At 37.9% G+C, this 19,089-nt stretch overlaps 1 protein-coding gene across 3 annotated transcripts in view; it reads right to left on the reverse strand.

The window, feature by feature from the left end:
- AOX1 (aldehyde oxidase 1) overlaps positions 1 to 19,089 on the reverse strand; it is a 46,611-nt gene that overhangs the window by 17,546 nt on the left and 9,976 nt on the right. For all 3 annotated transcript variants that reach the window (XM_027807104.2, XM_027807102.2, XM_027807103.2), the window contains 15 exons: positions 18,567 to 18,647; positions 17,324 to 17,468; positions 17,061 to 17,153; positions 15,143 to 15,294; positions 14,810 to 14,903; positions 12,132 to 12,241; positions 11,108 to 11,292; positions 9,801 to 9,963; positions 8,865 to 8,957; positions 6,728 to 6,897; positions 5,476 to 5,602; positions 4,884 to 5,006; positions 3,687 to 3,783; positions 2,605 to 2,729; positions 1,053 to 1,186 (listed from right to left, as the gene is read on the reverse strand). In XM_027807104.2, the coding sequence (XP_027662905.1) occupies positions 1,053 to 1,186; positions 2,605 to 2,729; positions 3,687 to 3,783; positions 4,884 to 5,006; positions 5,476 to 5,602; positions 6,728 to 6,897; positions 8,865 to 8,957; positions 9,801 to 9,963; positions 11,108 to 11,292; positions 12,132 to 12,241; positions 14,810 to 14,903; positions 15,143 to 15,294; positions 17,061 to 17,153; positions 17,324 to 17,468; positions 18,567 to 18,647 (1,892 nt within the window). The remainder of the gene's footprint in view (positions 1 to 1,052; positions 1,187 to 2,604; positions 2,730 to 3,686; positions 3,784 to 4,883; positions 5,007 to 5,475; positions 5,603 to 6,727; positions 6,898 to 8,864; positions 8,958 to 9,800; positions 9,964 to 11,107; positions 11,293 to 12,131; positions 12,242 to 14,809; positions 14,904 to 15,142; positions 15,295 to 17,060; positions 17,154 to 17,323; positions 17,469 to 18,566; positions 18,648 to 19,089) is intronic.

Here is a 19,089-nt window from a genome sequence, read left to right on the forward strand (position 1 = left end):
CAACAAGATAACTCACTGCAAACTTTCTGAAGAAATTGTTATTTCAGTGTTAAGACAGAACTGTGTTAAGCAAACTAACAGCAGTTAGAATTCAACTTTAATCAACAGTCGCCTCTTAGCTATTCAGAACTGTACTGAAATAGGGTGCCTTGGAATGAAATAAAAAATGCATAATGATAAAAATATGAAAATTAGTCTACAAATGCATATACCATTTAAAATAGTTACTTTTGAAAAAATGGACTTAAGATGTAAAATAAGGTCCTAACAATAAAAAAAAGATTGTTTGAACTATAAAAAAGTATTTAGCATGGCCTGGTTAATCCAAAACACAGCTAACATGGACAAAAATATTCAAGAGTTGTAACAGTGACAGTTGTAACAAGAGAAACATGTTGAGCTAACCACTCAGATTACAAGATCATTTTGGCTAAGACAAGATGCAGCCCAATATACATTCTGCAGCGTATCAGTTATGCTTTTAAAAGAGGTTACTACACCCTGACAGCTAAATGCCCATATTGTCCTGCCAAAGATGGAGCTTTATGTATTAAGGTTCCTAAGCTAATTCAACTAGTATTAGCAAAAACATAATACTTTATAGATTTAAGCTAATTTTGACTGAAAGATGCTGGGGACAACTTGTCCTTAAAAGCAGTTCCACTTGTGAACTATTCCTTCTGCAGGCTGCTGTGCCAGTGAAGTTCACATCTAGATGGTTAATGTCATGTTTTGAACATCCACACAGAGCCTCAGTAGTTAGGGACTGGTCCTTTTGAAATGTTTAATCACTTCAAGAATATTTCTAGCTCATACTAATACCATTATCTTCAAGTCCCATTAATTTAGTTTAGACTAGAGCTGCTTAACATAAGTAGTCTAACAAAACAAAATAAAGAAATGCACTGAACAGTCCTACAAAATGGGAACAGTCAGGATTTCATGACTTTTTGGCTAGCAACTTTGGGACAGTAGAAAGCATTTTAGTCAAAATGCAAAACTTGTTTACCTCATTTTCTCTTCATATCCCAATACACATATACTGCACTTACTTGTTTGCTGCCACTGCAGCAACTGATGCCAGTAAGCCAGCTTTCAGGAGTTTCCCACCAAAAGCTCCACCAACTCGTTTAACATGGCACATGATCCTGTTGGCTGGAACACCTAAACTTGCAGCTACCATCTCCTGTAAAATGAGTTTAAATCTTTTATGTCAACTCAAATCAAGCCTAAAAATTAAGTTGTGAAAGGAAAACCTTTTCTAGAAAAGGGTTCTATAGATGTTTCTAGGGTTTATGTTTTAATCCGATTAAAATAATTTTTCCTTCACCCTAGGTTAAAAAGCAAGAAAAAGATGACAACAAACACTCAGCAATGTTGACTTTTAAAATCTCTGTCACAGAGACTAAGGAAGGGTCATGAGCAGAAGTGAAAAATAATACCCTTGGATTTCATTATCTAAACAGTAAGAAGCTTCAGGTATAAGGAAAAGGGATTAGAATGTATTTTTTATTATTTTTATTACTAAGATCATAAATGTGATTTTTATTTTTAATTCAAATAAAACCATTTGATTTTTAATAATCTTAGGTCTTGCTAGTGTTAGGAACGTTCTTGCTTCAAATAATTTTCTCAAACCTTCATGCTTCTTGGCTATTGGCAGTATAATAATAATGGAAATGATAAAAGGAGCTGAACTGGGCTTTGAACACAAAATGTCAGTGTTGAGTCCAAAATACTATCAGTTTCATGCACCATTGCTATTGCTATGCAGACCATACACTGTCAGCTTTGCTTTACCATTTATCATTGTGAAAATGGTCAGAGGAATGAATACCTCTCCCATGACGAAAGACAGAGAGTTGGAACTGTTCAGCCCGGAGAAGAGAAGGCTCCAGGGAGACCTAATTGTGGCCTTTCAATATATAAATGGGGCTTATAAGAAACAAGGCCTTGTTACGAAGGCCTGCTGACAGAACAAGGGGCAATGACTTTAAGCTGAAAAGAGGACAGGGTTAGATCTTTTACAATAAGGGTGCTGAGACACTGGAACAGGTTCCTCAGAGAAGTTGTGGGCTCCCTATCATTGGAAGTGTTCAAGATCAGGTTTGAGAAGGAGCTTTGAGAAACTTGATCTAGTGAAAGATAACCCTGTCCATGGCAGGGGGGTTGGATTAGATGATCTTTAAAGGTTCCTTCAAACCCACACCATTCTACGATGATGACTATGGCATGGAGCAGCAGTCTCACCTACAGCTACTGAGAGTTGATCAAACCATCAGCAGACTGATTCTGCAGGGTGCTGATTGCTCCTCATCTCAACAGAAAGCTAACAGGGATGGAGAAGCCTCAGCACTCCACAGTGCAATAGCAAGGCATGTGGTACTTTGTTCAAAGGGAAATAAAATACTTTTACTTCCTCCTTATCCTTGCAGGGTAGCTGTTGGTGTTTATCAGGGTATAGCAGTTCTACAAAGCTGCTGCTGTTGGATAATCCAGACGTGCAATTTCATGCTCCTACTGCTTCTAAATTGTTAAGATGGATTTGTAAACCAAACTTATGTCACAGGTTCAACCACTTTCTCCGAGAATGCTCTGTATTACCTGAATAATTGCTGGATGCTGTGTTGATACATACAAATCCATCTCTTTATCCTCTCCTTTTGGAACAGCAAGCACACTCTGAGTCTCCATGTAGAAGTGTTCCTGTCCCCCAATGTAAAGCTCCCCTGATCCAAAGAGAAAACCACAAATGTTACAATCCTTTTCCTAATGGAAAAGGACACAAGAAATGAACCAGGAAAGAACTAATGGTCCATCATCATCATGGTTATTATGATAATTATGACAATTACCAATCACGGTAATTGTCTTCTGATCTTCTGACACTTCTTGTATGAAGAAGTAACACCTAAAATAAAAGCAAAAATCCTTGCAGGATTAAATTGGTCCTGTTCCAGTGCCATCGACAGAACTTGATCAAAAGCAGAATAATATTGCCTACAAGCGGTGACAATGTTAAATAAAAGAGATAAGTTCAACAAAGCATGGACACACTAGACCAGGTCATGGCGGCGGCCACCAAGATGGTCATGGGGCTGGACCACAGAATATATCAGAAGAGGCTGAGAGAACTGGATTTATTCATCCACAAGAAGAAAAGGGTTAAGAGAAGATCTTATTGCTGTCTACAACTACCTGATGGGAGGATGTAGAGAAGAGTGAGCCAGACTGTTCTCAGAGATGCACAGTGGAAGCGTAAGAGGCAATGAACATAAGACATCTCAACTCAATATAAGAAAAAAAAAATCACCACTAAAGGGCTCAAATACTGGAAAACGTGCCTATAGAGGTTGTGGAATCTGCATCTTTGGAGATATCCAAAACCTGACTGGGCATGGCCCTTAGTAACCTGCTTTAACTGGATCTGCTTTAAGCAGGAGGTTGGACTAGATTCTAACCTAATTATTCTGTGAATCTGTTTCAAGGACAGAGGATGCAGAAAGCTTGAATGTAGAAGCAGGACCATAAGACCACTAGGTTTAATCACACTTTCTTCCAGGTGACCAAGAGCTTTCTCAGGCCTAATCGCTATATAGAAAAAAGGTAGAACTGGGACTTGAAGAACAGACAGACAAACCCAAATTCTGACAACAACTTCTCACCAAATGTATTCTGCAGTTTACCTTCAATTATACTATCAACAGCTTCAAATGCCTGATCAACATTTCCTTGTTCTAATTTTCTTTTTGGCTCAAAGAACGAGTTGTGCTTTATAGCTTCCTGCAGTGGAGAAAAAGAGAAAGAGTTTATTTAAGTATTTTAAAGGTTCTCAGCTTGTTGTGGCATTTCACTCTCAGAAGAAACACCATTCTTTTCAGAGATTTGAACCACCAGCAACCAAAGTCAATGAACAACAGTATTCATCACTTTACTGTCATTGCTAATGAGTTTGTGTATTCAGTTCCAGCAATCCTTTCCTGATGTACCTGGTGTTCCTGATGGAAATGCATTCACTGTATAGAACCTGCTCTTCCCTCTCATACATCTAGCAAATGACCAAGACAGCAACGAGTAAGAATGCAATCACATCATCCAGAGTGACACCATTAAGAGAAGAAATCACAAGGACTAAGTAAAAGTGCAATCTATTAGGTATGATTTTCTTTATTTCTAGTAAGACTTCAAAAAGAGACAGCTTCTATTCTTATATCAGAAGGACTGTTACATTACACCGCACACGCATTATGGAACAAAGCTATGAAGTGACTACCAGAATTTATGCTGTTTCCCTGCAAGTGTGTCCTTTGTTCCACTCATCTCTTTAATCCAGCGTAAGTCAATTTCCCCTATGACTCCTATATCACATTTCCAAAATGTTCTGTATCCCTAACATCTTTCTCCTCACATTCTCCCAACACTTCCTATGTCTCCAGCCTAACTTTGCTGGCTTGCTAGCTGGACAACAGATAAAACTGCTACAGATAATCAGGAGCTGATTGTCCAGCCAATATACATATGCTGACCGACCAGCTCTTAGCTACCAAAAGAATTATAAACAACTAGCATGCTCATTGCCTTTGCCTCACTGGGAATATTTAAAGAGTTCTTCTTTTGTCCTCTTACGTTCATTATTACGAAACTTTTGGGAATCTTTAATACTTCTGAGACTGTTGCCTATCTATCACAAGTGGTCAAAATTAGCTGAAAGGCTGAAAACTGATTTAAAGAGAGACTGACAGACTGGTTAAATGGATGTTCATATTCACCTTGTTTCCTTAGAAAATCATGCTTAAAAAGCAAGTGAAGAGTGTAAACTGCTGCTTCCATTAATTAAATAGATAAAATAACAAAAAAAGCAAGAGAAAAGAAATTATTAGTACCTCAATTGTTAAGATCACCGGTTCCAGCACTTCATACTCTATCTTGACTTTTGCAGCTGCTTGTTTGGCATGAACATCTGAATCGGCAACCACAGCACAGACAATCTGACCCACACAAATGACCTGTAATATACACATCACTTGATAGAACAGTGGATTCAAATGATTCCCATATGTGCTGCTGATATTCTTCTTTCACATAGCCACTATTCATGTTTTAGTTTTAGAATTTTGTTTTGACTTAGGACTTCCGTATTTTTTAGATCATCCATGAAGCTAACAAATTATTAGAAACATCAACATAACTGGGGGATCAGGGAAAATACAATATTCAAAAATGGATAATGGGAACCTAACTTTCAATGAAATATACTCTCCCAACAGCTTAGATGGTTTTGTGAGGTTTACTCTGTATTCTTCCATTCTTCTCGAGGCAGAATACAATACGTATCAGCTATTCTGAAACTGAAAAGGGAGCAGGAAAAAATTCTAAGACTTTTCTGTGTCATATGCCTAAGTAAAATTTCATTATAAAAGGCTGAAGAAAACAGTAAAAATGAAGAAAATAGTTTAAAAAAGATATTACTTATACCTTGTTTCTTGCAAATATAATCTCTGGATCATCAGAATAGTAAAACTCGTTTGTAGCTGGTACATCATGAGCTGTTATGATATCAAACACACCAGGTCCGTTTAGAGCCTCTGAGGTATCTATAGATCTGATTGGGATATGAGAAGAGAGAAGTGTAATTCACTAGTTTTACAAAGCATTGCACACAGGAAGGGAACACAATACAGAGGTATGTTTCTTGTACTGCTGGGATCTGCTCATGGGTTCAGACATGTCTCTTCCTTCTATCTCTGGCATAGGTAGTAGTGCAGGCTAAAGGCAAATTAAAATTCCCAATTCATGGGAATGTATGGGTGTAGAAGGATCAGAAAGAACAGTAGAAGGTCTAAAAGAATGGCGTGTTTTGATACCACCTAGTTTAGCAGGTCATCAAAATCTCAGCACATCTACAGGCTTCTTCTCTGGACACCCAGATCAGAAGACAAAGGCAAATTAATAAATCCTACTGACTCACAGAGGTGGGGTTGATGTCAGCTCCTTGATGGTACCAAAAAGAGCACATCCAAACCCATCACGCTATCACCAACTTAAGAATAAGCCAGGAAATATGACAAGGACTCTATAGCTAGAAGCCCCAGTCCTCTCTGTCATCACAATTAATCCTAACCAGACCACCTGGATACATGTCTTGGTGCCTGAATGCTGGGCAGACAACTTGGGCATGTGCACTTTGGTGCCTGAATGCTGAACAAACTGCTGGAATAGGTGTATCTTGGGAGTATAAAAGCATAAGCGAGAACAGTTTTCTTTCAAAATAAAATCCTCTTCCCATCTTCTCCTGTAAGGCCTCCTATGAGTTTTGTTACCTTGTTGCTGCAATGTTGCAATGCTACTTCCTACATTTTGAACAATTCTCTTTTTTCATAATAGAATTGAGATTTCAAAGCTGTGTTGGTAAAGCTGAGTTTCAGTGCCTGCTTGCACTGCCCAGCTCAGCCCTTTGTGGGGGTACCTAGGCTGGCTCTAGGCTAGCTCATGGACCAGAAACAGTTCATCCTTATTAGCACAGTAATATGGAATGAGACACTTAAATCCAAACAGAGCTTTCTATTAGAACAACTAGTACTTCCAGCACCTGAGCCAGTGCAGGTATCGGGCATGCTGTTCTGTATAGACATAACTCATTCGTCTGCTCTCAAAATCTCAGACAGCAATTCATAATAACACATAATAACATAATAACACTTTCTTCAGATACACCCTGAACACTTACACAATTTTAGCATGAGCTCTGGAACTAGTGACGACAGCCAGGGAGAGCTCCCCATCCACAGAAGGAAGGTCATCAATGTACACTGCTTCACCAGTGGCATGCTTAATTCCAGACTGGTGCATAATGGGCCGTCCTACAGGATCCTGAGGAGACTGACTCGGCTCTATGTCCTGTACAGTCAAAAATACACATACCTCACTCAAAATAAGTTTAAAAGAGAACAGTCATATTATTCTTATACCAATGAGAAAATCAGATGAAGGAACAACCGCTCATATTACCATCTTCTGGTTCAATACTGAAAACAGGTGTGGATGCAGGACCTGACTGCTGCTCCTGGGGATTTCTTCACTTTCTTCTCTTAAGGAGCCTTCTGAGAGACTTGCACAGGTTTGTCTACTTGGATTTTTTCCCTTAATCATTCATATCAAAGTGATACAAACAGCACTTCTTTTTCAGGAGGACAGTTTCCTCCCTTACTGACTGGTGTCACAAAGCTTTGATAATTTTCTGAATTACTCTCACAAGATTCTGTTCTGTATTTTACCAGTGTCTGGTGTTGTATTTTGAGGTATTTGCAGTGATTCTGAGGATTTGTCCTACTTGCTGAAAGACTGCAACTGATCAATGTAAATCCTTGAGAAAAAGTTGTTTAAGTATTTCCTTCCCAATTTTATTTCCTTGCACCTGTGTATCAATTGTGCTGCCTTATTAACCTTATTTTGCTAAGTCTGTCCTGAAAGTTAATTCAGTGTTGCCTGTTAATTCTGCCACACCAATTAATTGTTGCCAACTTCCAGTACACTTTTCCAATTTCTGGGTCAGTGTTCACACTAACTTCTTCCTTGTCTACATTTAGAACTGGTTAACTGCTCAAAATCTTTTTTCTTCTATAGTTTCCAGCACACAAGTGTTCTGGGTACATAGTTCTGCCTCCTGCACTTTCTGGCACACTGTGATCTGCTATTAACTCAAGGCCAGGAACAGACATTTTTCACTTGAGTGCCCAGAGTTCCTCGAATGGCTGTCTCAGCCGTCTCAACTTTTCCTCTAACAGAATAACCAAGTGCTTATCTTTGGATATGCATTCTTTTTTCCCTTTAATTTTAAAAGCTTAATAATGTTCAGAGGAAGAAGTTCAGACAAAAGATAGGGACTTGCAGAAGTTAGATAGAAATTCAAAGTGAAAAAAAAAAAAATTTCCAGGTTTTTAAATTTCTGTTGCTCAATGACAACTGATATGTATAAGATATTGTTTCAATTTCTGTTATTTAGTCACTTTCTTGCAACTAGGGAATACATTGCTGAAAGTTATAAAGAACCAGTTCTTTTGATCTTGGCCCCTTTTATACATCTGTAGTAATCTGTAGTATGTCTTCTTTTTTTTTTTCCTGACAATAATTGAAGAAAGCTGAACACAATGATGAACAAATTCGAAGTATTTAAAGCTAAAATGTTAAAGAGTATCTGAAACTGAAAAAAGATGTTTATTTAGATTTAATTTGAATTTTCTTTATGTTTCAAAAACTTGAGAATTTTACTTCTGTGACGAGGGTATCTAAATATCAAAAATCCTTGCAGGCATTCCCACCAAGGCCTAGTCAGATGGGTGAGCTCAGAAAATCCAAAAGGTGTTTGTTCTTTGCTGCCCTCTACTGCTCACTTCTCGAATAGGCTTGCTAATTTGATCAGCCATCACAAACTCCCATCTCGATTCCTACATCTACAGCAACACCTAAGAGCTCTCTCAGATCTTAAGAAACATGTATCTCGTGACAAGAATATTACAGTGATAGCTATAGACGGGTTTTTCAATCTTTTTTACTTTCTTCTAATTTTTTTCCAATTGGTTTGCACACTGCAATATACCAAGTTATAAGCAGTCTGACAGTGGAGTTTGTTAAGCATATTTATCTTTTAAGAACTGTTTAGAAAATATCAGCATAACTGTATAAGTCTGTTTTTACAGACAAGTTTTTTCTAACTGAGATACAACTAAAATCATCCGCTAAGACACTGTTGCCTTCAAACCTTTGCAAAATTTGTAACTGAGCCTCATGGCAAGGGTCATGTTTGAACCGTGACCTTCTACCAAGTCTTACATATCACAGAACAACCTTAGAATAAAATCACTTGCCTGGTATAATTGGATACTCTGCGGCATTTTGGTTTTGAAATCTTGTAGGCCACTCCTATATTCCATAGGTATGCCATGATAGCAGCAAGGATCCTGAAAAGGAAGGGAATTACTACTAAAACTCACATTTTGAACATTCCAAATAAAAAAAGCTAACCACCAAAATAACCAAATACAAACTCTTTATACCACAAAATCCTTCCAGACTCTCGCAAGCTAGAAAGGCTCTAAAACAACAATTTTAAAACAACACAGAGTTTTGAGATTTCACTAAATAGTATTTAAAAATATATTGGATTCAACAAATACGCTTGTTTAAAGTAAGCAACATAAAGCAGGGATAGTCAGAAGAGTTTTGTTCTGGGATCTGATCAAACCTGGCACAGAATCACTCCTGGTAATAATGAATTACCTAGTAATGGTAATTCAGAGGAAAGAGCTCAAGGTAACACAGAAAAAAAAGTCAAAAGGGGTATTTTTCCTCATAAGAACAAGTTTTAAACAAAAACAGGTACATTAAAATTTGGAGGAGTCCTCTCCCAGTCAACAACTCATACAAGAAGGAGGTTTGGTTTAACACCTACAGTTGCTTTCCAAAACCTTTATTTCTGTTCCGTCTGTTTATGTTTTGAACAGGTACAGAGTAAGACCTCATGCATGTTTTCTTTGGGCCTGGGAGCTCAATACTGATACACTGTTGCATTAACATTGCTCATTTGTTTTTAAAACCTAATGTTCAAGGTAAAGATACCTCAGCACCTAAAGTTAAACAGGCATCTCTCCATCAATTTCTTTGCGAGTTAAGTGCTTATCTGCTTCTGTAGATCTGAACACCGAAGACAATATTTAGCGTGTTGTATAAATTGCAAGCATCAGCAGATAGGAAGAAACCCTTTCATTTGCTTACAGAAAAGCAGACATGGAGAACTAATTTACCGTTGTCTTTAATGACTGCAATACTTCCAGGAAAAATCTGTAGAAGAAACTGACCATCAAAGTTTTCTTATAGTCTACTTTTTCACCACTGTCTGAGCCTGGAAGAGCAATCTCTCCAAGAAGTAGTCTGCAAGCTTCATCCAACATTTGTTCATTCCAGTGTCTATCAGGAAGAATAATACATACAATCAGGCCAGGACTCAAAAAAAAAGAAAAAAAAAAAAAGCAGTAATACATTTGTACCATGGACCACAGGCATAATCCTGCTCACAATGAAGAGAAAATATTGATTCTAGTAATGATCTGCAATTTGGAAAACAGTGTAGGTCAATGCTGCTCACAGAAGTGAGGTCCCTTGAGTCAGGGGAATCGAGTGCTATGCCAACATTAAAAATCAAAATAAATAAATAAACCCTATTACAGTTTTAAAGCTGATTTAACAGTCTTATAGAGCATCACTATTCTGCAGATACTGTTCTGTATTTAAAGAAAAGTGGATAACTATATTGATGCAAACTGTAGATGCTTTCAAGGGATCTGATTAGTGCTGTATAGTTGTTTGTATATTTTCTGAAAAGGCTGTCTCCTTGAAGTATCTCAACACAGTTAGCTCTCCACAGTTACACAAGCCTAGATGTCAAAACACAAATCTGTTAGAATAAATTCAATCATGTAGAGCAGCAAAAAATAATGAGTAATTCAACTAGTGAAACAGTTGTAAATTAAATGGTAAAACAGTCCTGTGTGAGTGTTTACATAAATAGCTTTATACTGCTTGAATTATTTGTATTTTTTTTTCCTCCAGAACTTGGAAAGATGCTGCAAAGTGGGAGGGAATGTCAGGGATTAATTTCAGAGATTATTAGGATCTTGTAGATGAAGAGATTGGTAAGGCTTGACTTGTGCTCCTAAGTATATTGGGCACATCTGAAGTTCTTAAACTTTCTGTTAGAGCCAAACTGAAGGACCGAAGAACACCAGTACTAGGGGATTATCAAACCTACAGGATCCAGCATCATTCACAAATGCCTGCATTCAGATGCACAACTGACTACATATATCTCATCCACCTATCTCACATCTCGTATCTCTCTGCATACTTCACACCCAGTTGCATCCATGTGCAGACTGTAAAATGTAACAGTCCTGAAAAGTCATCACTAAGGCTTGACCAGGTCATTCACTTGAACAGACATGGCATTGGCCAGGCAAGTGAAATCTTTCTGTACTTTCAGGCTCCAAGGAAGTACACCCAAGCTCTCGAAGTCCCTTTATTCAGAAATACAGAGAAGAGAGAAAAATTGTACCTTCCAATAAGTGTCCAACAGGTTTGTTTTGCACAGACCGTGGTAGAGACAGCACCTCCATAAAAAATGCTTAAATCCTTTATTATGTCTGCACCTTCCTCAAAAAGGACTCTCATTCCTGCATTGGTTATTGGGAGAGCATTTTCCCGTCTTGGTGCTTGCCGAAATGCAGAGACATACTCCCCCTGAGCAAAATCAGACAGAAGTGCAGACATGAAAGTATCTGGAAGTAGAACTTATTATTGCACTGCATGAAATGAGAATAAAAACCCAAAGAGCACAAATTCAACTTCCTGAGCATTCAAGACCATACGCTTCCTTCTCTTGACCTTTCAGTAGCTTCACCACCTTTGATTTTCTAGCTGCCCATACCCAGTCTTCCATCAGCTACACAGTTCAGATGGCCTAGAATTGTTCCTGGTAGATAGCTGGAAGGCAAGGATCTTGTGGAGTTGCATTTACAACAAGACCAAAAGCTTAGAGGCTTCAAAGTACTGCCAAAGTTTAGTACTCAGATAACATGACCTGTAATTCTCTTACAAGATCTCATACCCACTCTTGCAAACACAATACCAGTTAAAGACTATTACTCAGTTCAGCCACATTTCTGGAAGCACCACGCACATGTCCAATCTTACCTCATTTTAAGAAAAATCCTCAAGAGGTAATAATGCTTTACCTACTTGATGCCAACCATAACACTGGTGAGCAGCCTGCTTTGGTGAGGACTATGGCAGCTTGTCCAAGACCCTTTCTGTAGGGCATCTAGATAACTGCTACTGCCCTCATCATTTCAGGGTAAACTTCTGTCTGAATATCACTATGTATCACCAGCTGTTTTGCAGAGTTGTGTTTTTTGGCTGAAATTGGGACATAGCATGGCACTGACAGGATCAAATGCAAGGAATACAGAAAGAGAGCAGTAGTAGTGTGACTTTAAACATTGGGATTATGCCCCCTCCTGCTCTTTGTTTAATAGTCTTTAACTCTGCTTAAAGCAAACCTAAACAAACTAGTAACTTACCTTCCTAGAATGGGGAATATGGACAGAGACTAAGATCTCCTCTGGTGTAATGGCATTGTTACCAACTCCATCTACAAAAATACCATTCAAAGGAATCTGTCGCTTTCTTCCTAAAAAAAATCCCAAATCCAGAAACTTCTGTACAATTGTGCAATCAACATACATCAATCATATTTTGTCAAGAAATACCTGCTGCCTTCCTGCGTAAATAACTGCAGAGTTTACATAACAAATGAACAGTGGTATGCTCTATAAATATAAATGACCGCTCCATCTTCCATAGCATCATAACACCAGAGTCCTAAGAAAGTGCTCAGAGATTAATTTCCATTCTGTAATCCTCCCTTCTGATACTGATGATCCCATCCCATCCCATCCTCACTTCTGTCCATCTGTTCCAAATCTTAGCAGCTGCCATCATCACTACCTTCCCTTCTAAAACATCAAGAATGAGGAAGAAAACTGAATGGGGAAGAACTGCTGCAAAAGTAAAAAAAAAAAATTGGGTGGTTGGGTTTTCATTGGCTTTTTTTGTTTATTTGCTTTGTTCTGAGATTCTGAATACTTCTGGGAATTCAGAAGGGAATAAATGCTACAGCCTTTTCTTCTCTCTTTTTGATCAATTATTCTAACAGCACTATGTTTGTCATTCTACAATAAATACTATTAAAGATGGAATTTTCAAAAGGGAAGTAGGGCAAAATTTGGCAAGGAACCTAAACTTCTAAAAGCCCCTTGAACACTTAAACTTCATCTATGCTACACTGGGTTTGCCAATATTGCTACACAGTAAAGCCAGCAAGACTTCTGGAAATGCAGTATTTTAACACATATAGTTGGTTCTATTAATTAAGCAAGGTCCATTGGCTCAAGACATTTTGTTGGTAGGACTGCAACTGTGCCAGTAACACAACTGTCAAGCAGCATTGTTGTTCTGCAAGAACACAGAGGCACAAGCATTGTACAGATGGAAATCCACAGTGGTTCACCAGTGTGGAATTTATCCACATGTGCTAGACAGGTGAAGTCAAAGTGGATTTTTCACTAGTCTTCTGTACTTTTTTGTACTTTTCACTTCTTTGTACTTTTCACATGCTACCTAAGAGGTCCAATGCATTTTTAAATAAATGATTTCTTATCACTAGACACTATTTATCTTACAGTAGCCCTGATCTACCCCAAGACTTTCTATAACCAGATAATCTCCTGTGCCATTTTAAAAAGATTTATATATTACAATACTCCCATCACATTCAATGATTGTGATTCCTCAAGACTGGCTGCTTTACAGCATGATTATTTTCTTCATGTTTTTCATGTTACATGTGACGATGTCACTGTAACCTGTTCATTGTAGAATATCATTTAGCATTAAAATTGCATTCCTCAGATATAACTACTGTGACAGCAAAACCTCATTAAAGGAATTTTACTTTGCTGAACTGTGAATCTGAAAAATAAAACTCTTAAGAATAGCAGCACTTGTGTTTCTGGATTTTTGCCTTTGCAATTCCTTCCAGAATACCCCTGGTTTACATACATAAAGATCATTGTCTAACCTCACCTTTGAGTCTGCAAGGATTTAGGTGCATTTTCCCTTACACTGGGATCTAAGATAAATAATAATAACTAACAGTGCTTCTGCAACCTCCTTTTCTTGAACAATCTATTTTTTCTATGTTTTACTGACCACCGTTTGGTAAAGTAAGTTAAAAACCTGTGAAAAATGCTTATAAACCCTCTCCCAGCACTAAAGTTCTGCCAGGGTAGCAGAAACAGGTATCATTCAATGATCTTATTCATCACTCAAATAAGTAGGCTCATCGTTAGAACTGTTGAGCAAGAAGATGGAAATGCTTGTACTTGCACTTGTCAGAACAACATTCTGACAGGTATTTTTCCTTTCAGTACCAAACCATGCAGGAAGAAGTCATGGAAATCACACAGTGTTAAGTTTTTGTGTATCTGTTCCAGGAAATCCTGGCTCAGAAACATCCCCTTAAAGAATGTGTATTTCAGGGTGTTGAGTGGAGTATTACATGGTCTGAAATGGCAACACTCACTCTGTCTGGGTCAAGAGCAAAAAGGACATAAGCCATCTAGAAGGGAGAACATGCAACTCTAGGCCACCAGATAGCTCATGTTTACCAATAATTCCATCAACCTTCCAACGGTAAGGTAGCGCACAAACAAAGGAGCGGGTAGAGGGGAGTATATATACAGTGATGGAAGGAAACTAAGGAAATGGCCGTGAAAAACGTGCTAGACTAGTGGCTCATGTATCAGAAGTGAGTAACTGTGAAGAACAAGAAGCCAGAGTCCTCCTCAGGCCAAGAGGGTGATTTTAAACTATGGCAAAGCATCAGTTACAGAAAAAAAATACCAGGGATGTGGGGAGGTAGTATACAGCCACTCAAATTGTGAGGTTTTATGAGTGCTTATAGCAATTCACTGTGCACAGAAGTACATGTAATCTGATTGGTCTGAATGTTTATTTACCCTTGACATGAGAATCTTGTGACATGTTCATTTGGAAGCTGCTTCCCTTGCAGATGTAATCTTGTATGAGCATGGGGAAAGCGTTCCTTAACAAATGTTCACCTATTGTTATTTCCCTTCTCCCCATACAATAGGATCCTGTACCTCTGGCACTACTACAGGGACAGGATACCTCTTACCTCTTGAAGCCAGATTGAGCATACAGCCACTGGCTGCCAGAATAGGATTCAAGTCTGAGGTTGATTTTCTACTTATGATGTTTCCACCTAATGACTTGAAAAAAAGAAATTTATGTTACCTTTTCCTATCACCTTCATGTTTTTATGTTAGGTGACAATATAACATGCAGACTACATATGAATTTATATATATTGAAAGCTCAGAAAAGATGCATTGATAGAAAACTCATGCTAAAAACAGAATTAAAAATGCAAGTTTTACATGTGGTCAGGAGCAATTTCGCATTTTTTACAAGTTGTTACAATTGTTATAGCAAGGAAGGCACAACATACAGCAACGTTCCTTATCTGTTCGCTGCCCAGAGTTCTCAGTTGCTTCAGGACAGCACAGAAAACCTTTGTCTTCTCTTCAGGGAGCTCTGATATTGCATTTGTCAAAACGTCTGTCACTAGAGAGAGGCTGCAGACAGCTCCCAGAGTTAATCCTGTAACCAAAAGATTGTGAATGTAATGTGTGCACTGCTATATTGCCTGGGTTTTAAACTATGTTCATACTGTTGAGCTACGACTGCTTATGTGAAATACAGGCAGATATAAAGGGAGGGGCTTTTGCATAGTAAAGAGACTGTGACCTTTCATTTCAGGAGACCGAGGGTAAAATCTCATGTAATTATGAAATTTAGCTAACAGCTCACTACTTCTACCAGAAGGGAAATCCCTTCTCTGCTTCCAGCTGCCTGTTCTAGCTGCTTCCCTTGCACCAACTTTTACTGAGTAACCGAAAGGTAAGTCAGCTTCAAAATGTTTTCAACAGGCATTTCCTATTTTTAAACATGATTTTCATCATAATTTGATCTTGCTTTGCATATGTACATTCCAGTTATTCTCCTACAGTATGGGTAGGTAGTATTTGCAAAAAAACCCAAACAGTCCTAACACTGAATATAGTATCATTTTTCCCACTAGAAAGACAACCTATAACCATATGTATTTATTTGAGTAGTTATACATTTTATCTTTTTAAATTCTTTTTACAATTTTCAATATTATAAAACAGTAAACAGTGCCTTTCTATTCAAAATTATTAATAGACTTCATTTATGTGATGTATGAATGTTCTGAATGAACACTGGAATTCCATCAAAAATATAAAATAAAAGACGTATTTTTTTAAATGGCTTTTTATTAATCAAGTAAAGCAGTACTAAATTTTTTGTATTTAAAACAAAAACTTAATCAAAACACGTTTTACATTTAAATCTGATAAAGAGAGGAAATACTATTTCTGGCTGGCAAACTAAACTGCAGATCTCTCATTTTAGACCTAGTTAGTCTCACCTAGTCATAACGAAGTTTTATCTATAGATTTAAAAAAAAAGCAGTAAAGATTCTCCCTGCTTCTCAATTCCCAGCTACTTTTCAACTAAGAACAAACCACTCATTGACTAGAACTGGATAACTGATCTGAAAAGAAAGAGGTATTCTAAATGCAATGACAGAACTGTCAAACACAGTTTACCACTTCAAGAAAGCGGCTTCAGGCATACAGCAAGTAATCTTCATCAGATATAGAGCTTGACTTTCCTTAAAACTTTGGCAGTAAACTTGAACAACTTAATTTATATTTAATTAATTTAGGCTATTATGGCAAGTTTAAATGTATTTCTAGTTATTTCTAATTTCAACAGAATTTATTTAAAAACTAAAACCTAGTCTAACTTTAAAAAAATCTCCACGCTCATCTTATATATATATATGAATTGAGTATGAGATCTTTAATACACAATAACGAATGCTGTTATGACTGAGAACAAGATTGTCTAATGCATATTAGCTATGCCTGTTTAATCACAGCCTTTTTTTCTAATGTAGACAAGCATGCAGTGTTGCTAACTTCCTCTGTGGTTCTGTATGTGTGTGTCTCTGCTATACAGCATAGCACAGTACAGAGATCACAAAGCCAGTATTTCATGACTTAGCACCAGAACCAGTATTAGCAGAATAATTACCCTTGCACTATTACAACTAATGGAGCCCAAGACAATATTGCTGGTCAGTACTGCACTGTGTCATGAAAACAAAACTGTATCATGCACTAGGACAGTCACCACAGCCACCCTGGCCTGGGAAAGAACCAAGCATGCTTAAGAACCAGTTGCACAGCACTTCACATCTTCAGCACTACGGAATGGAGCAGCATCCCTTACTGCAGAGGAATTTCCTACATCTGAACAAAGTAAAGGCTACTGACCATCATCCGTGAATTTCACCACATTCAGATCCAGGATCCTTGCAGGAGCAATAACAATTGGATGGACCACGCCTCTAAACTTCATCTCAGGTCCTACCAGATAGGAACAGATTTAGACAAAAGACATCTTCCATAATAACAACTCCAGCATAGTGGAGAGTAACCTTAAGGACGAAAACGCAAAAGGAATGATAAATGTAGCCCCACTCCTCCCATGCACACTGGAACGATGGCAACAGGAGCCATTCTGATTGTATACATACCCACACTGGTGTTCCCAACCACAAGAGGTGCTTTGGGGTAGGCAGCTTTCAGATCCAGTAATTCATCTAAGTTTACAGGAGAAATCCATGTCATCTGCTCCCCATGAAAAAACAGAGCTCTCTTCTGTTGACTTTCAGCCATTCTCTGATGGGCAAATATGGCAGATTTAAATATCTGGACATACAGACAAGTGCCAGGTCTAAGAGACACTAGACAAAGTCAAAAGAAGTTCTTAATGGCAGTTCTACTTAATCCCTCAAAATTGGGCAGAAATGGGACTGTTATGTTGGCTTTTTGCACAGTGGTGAACTTCTAGACTGCGTGGGTGAAACATCTGCAATTAATTCCAATGGGCTAATAAGATTGATAATAAATAGCCCCCAAGCAAAAAAAGGTAAGAATAGATCCTGAAATTGCTGAAATTATTAGAAAAGTGATAAAAATTACTTAGGGAGGTGTCTGCACACTTAGCTTGCTTGGAGGTCACCAGTGACACTGGCAGCAGCATCCCTCTCTAGATTAAGCATGCATGTGGATGTCTCTGGCTGTTCTAACACTGCTCACTTGGAAATAGCTTGAGAACTAGTGGTGGTACAAATCCACAGCCAAGAACTCCTGTACCACAGTTATCAATCTTTCTCTGTAATTAGCCAACGAGTGACAGAGATTTTGGCTTTGAATCTGTAGATTGATAATAACATAAAGCAAACAGCTTTCAGTTTTTCTGGGGCAAATACTGCTGTCAGTAAGGATGCCTGACAGTTTCCATTCCAGTGCTCTTATTTCAGCTGCTTATATCTTTGTCATATTTTAATCACTGCAGCTCCTTGGTTTGGGTGGCTCTCTGAGGCTGATGTTTTGACAGAGAAGACCAAACTATTAAGAGCCAAAATGGGGAAAATGCATTGTTTTGCCAATGTTAGAAAGTGTTTGCCATTCAGTTTGCAGAGAAGCATTTTTATTTTTGGATGCTGCACTGAAAACTCAGTTTGGGTTACTACTTTTCCCTCTCACTTAATACCAAACTCTGCAACTTCATTTTCCCAATATAATTATTTTTGTATGTGAAAATTCAATAAGATCACTGGGAAAAAAAGGAATATAATTTTGGATTTATATTGAAGTATTATGACATTTCTTCTGATGAATTACTGCTAATCAGGACTTCAGAATGAGTTCTGAACTATAGACTACTAAGGAAAAGACAGAGCTAAAGAACAGTCTATAAGCAGCAAAAATTACCATTAGTTCTGGAGGAAATATAAGCTCTTGTGTGGGATCTAAGGGCTGGAATTCATCTGTTGAAAACAGTCTAGTGGAAACCTTAAGAGGAAAGAAAACAAGCAAAGGCCAAGAATTTTCTCTCATCATTAATTCCATTAAAAAAAAAAAAAAAAGGCAAACCCAAAACCAAACCATGAGGGTCCCCACTGAAGTCAGCAGAAAATTAGTAATTCCATTATCATTTGGATTTGGTGCTAAACTACCATGCATCATTTGAAGCTGCTGCATTTCACCTAAGGAAGTGTGCATAACAGTTTCCCAAAGTTCACTGCTAACAGAAATGACAATGTGGAGGTAAGCAACTAAAAGACTAAGTACAGGCTTCCTGTAGTTCTACTGTAAGAAAGTAGCTGGTTTCATGCCAACCTGCAGTACTCAAAAAATGGAGAAGTAGATCAGACATTACTGAAAGAAAATTGAGAACAAAGTCAAATACTCGTATGGATAAGAGGTTTCATATAAAATTACAACCATGACTGAT

The sequence above is a fragment of the Falco cherrug genome, chromosome 8 (genome assembly GCF_023634085.1).
Source record: "Falco cherrug isolate bFalChe1 chromosome 8, bFalChe1.pri, whole genome shotgun sequence".
NCBI classification, from domain to species: domain Eukaryota; kingdom Metazoa; phylum Chordata; class Aves; order Falconiformes; family Falconidae; genus Falco; species Falco cherrug.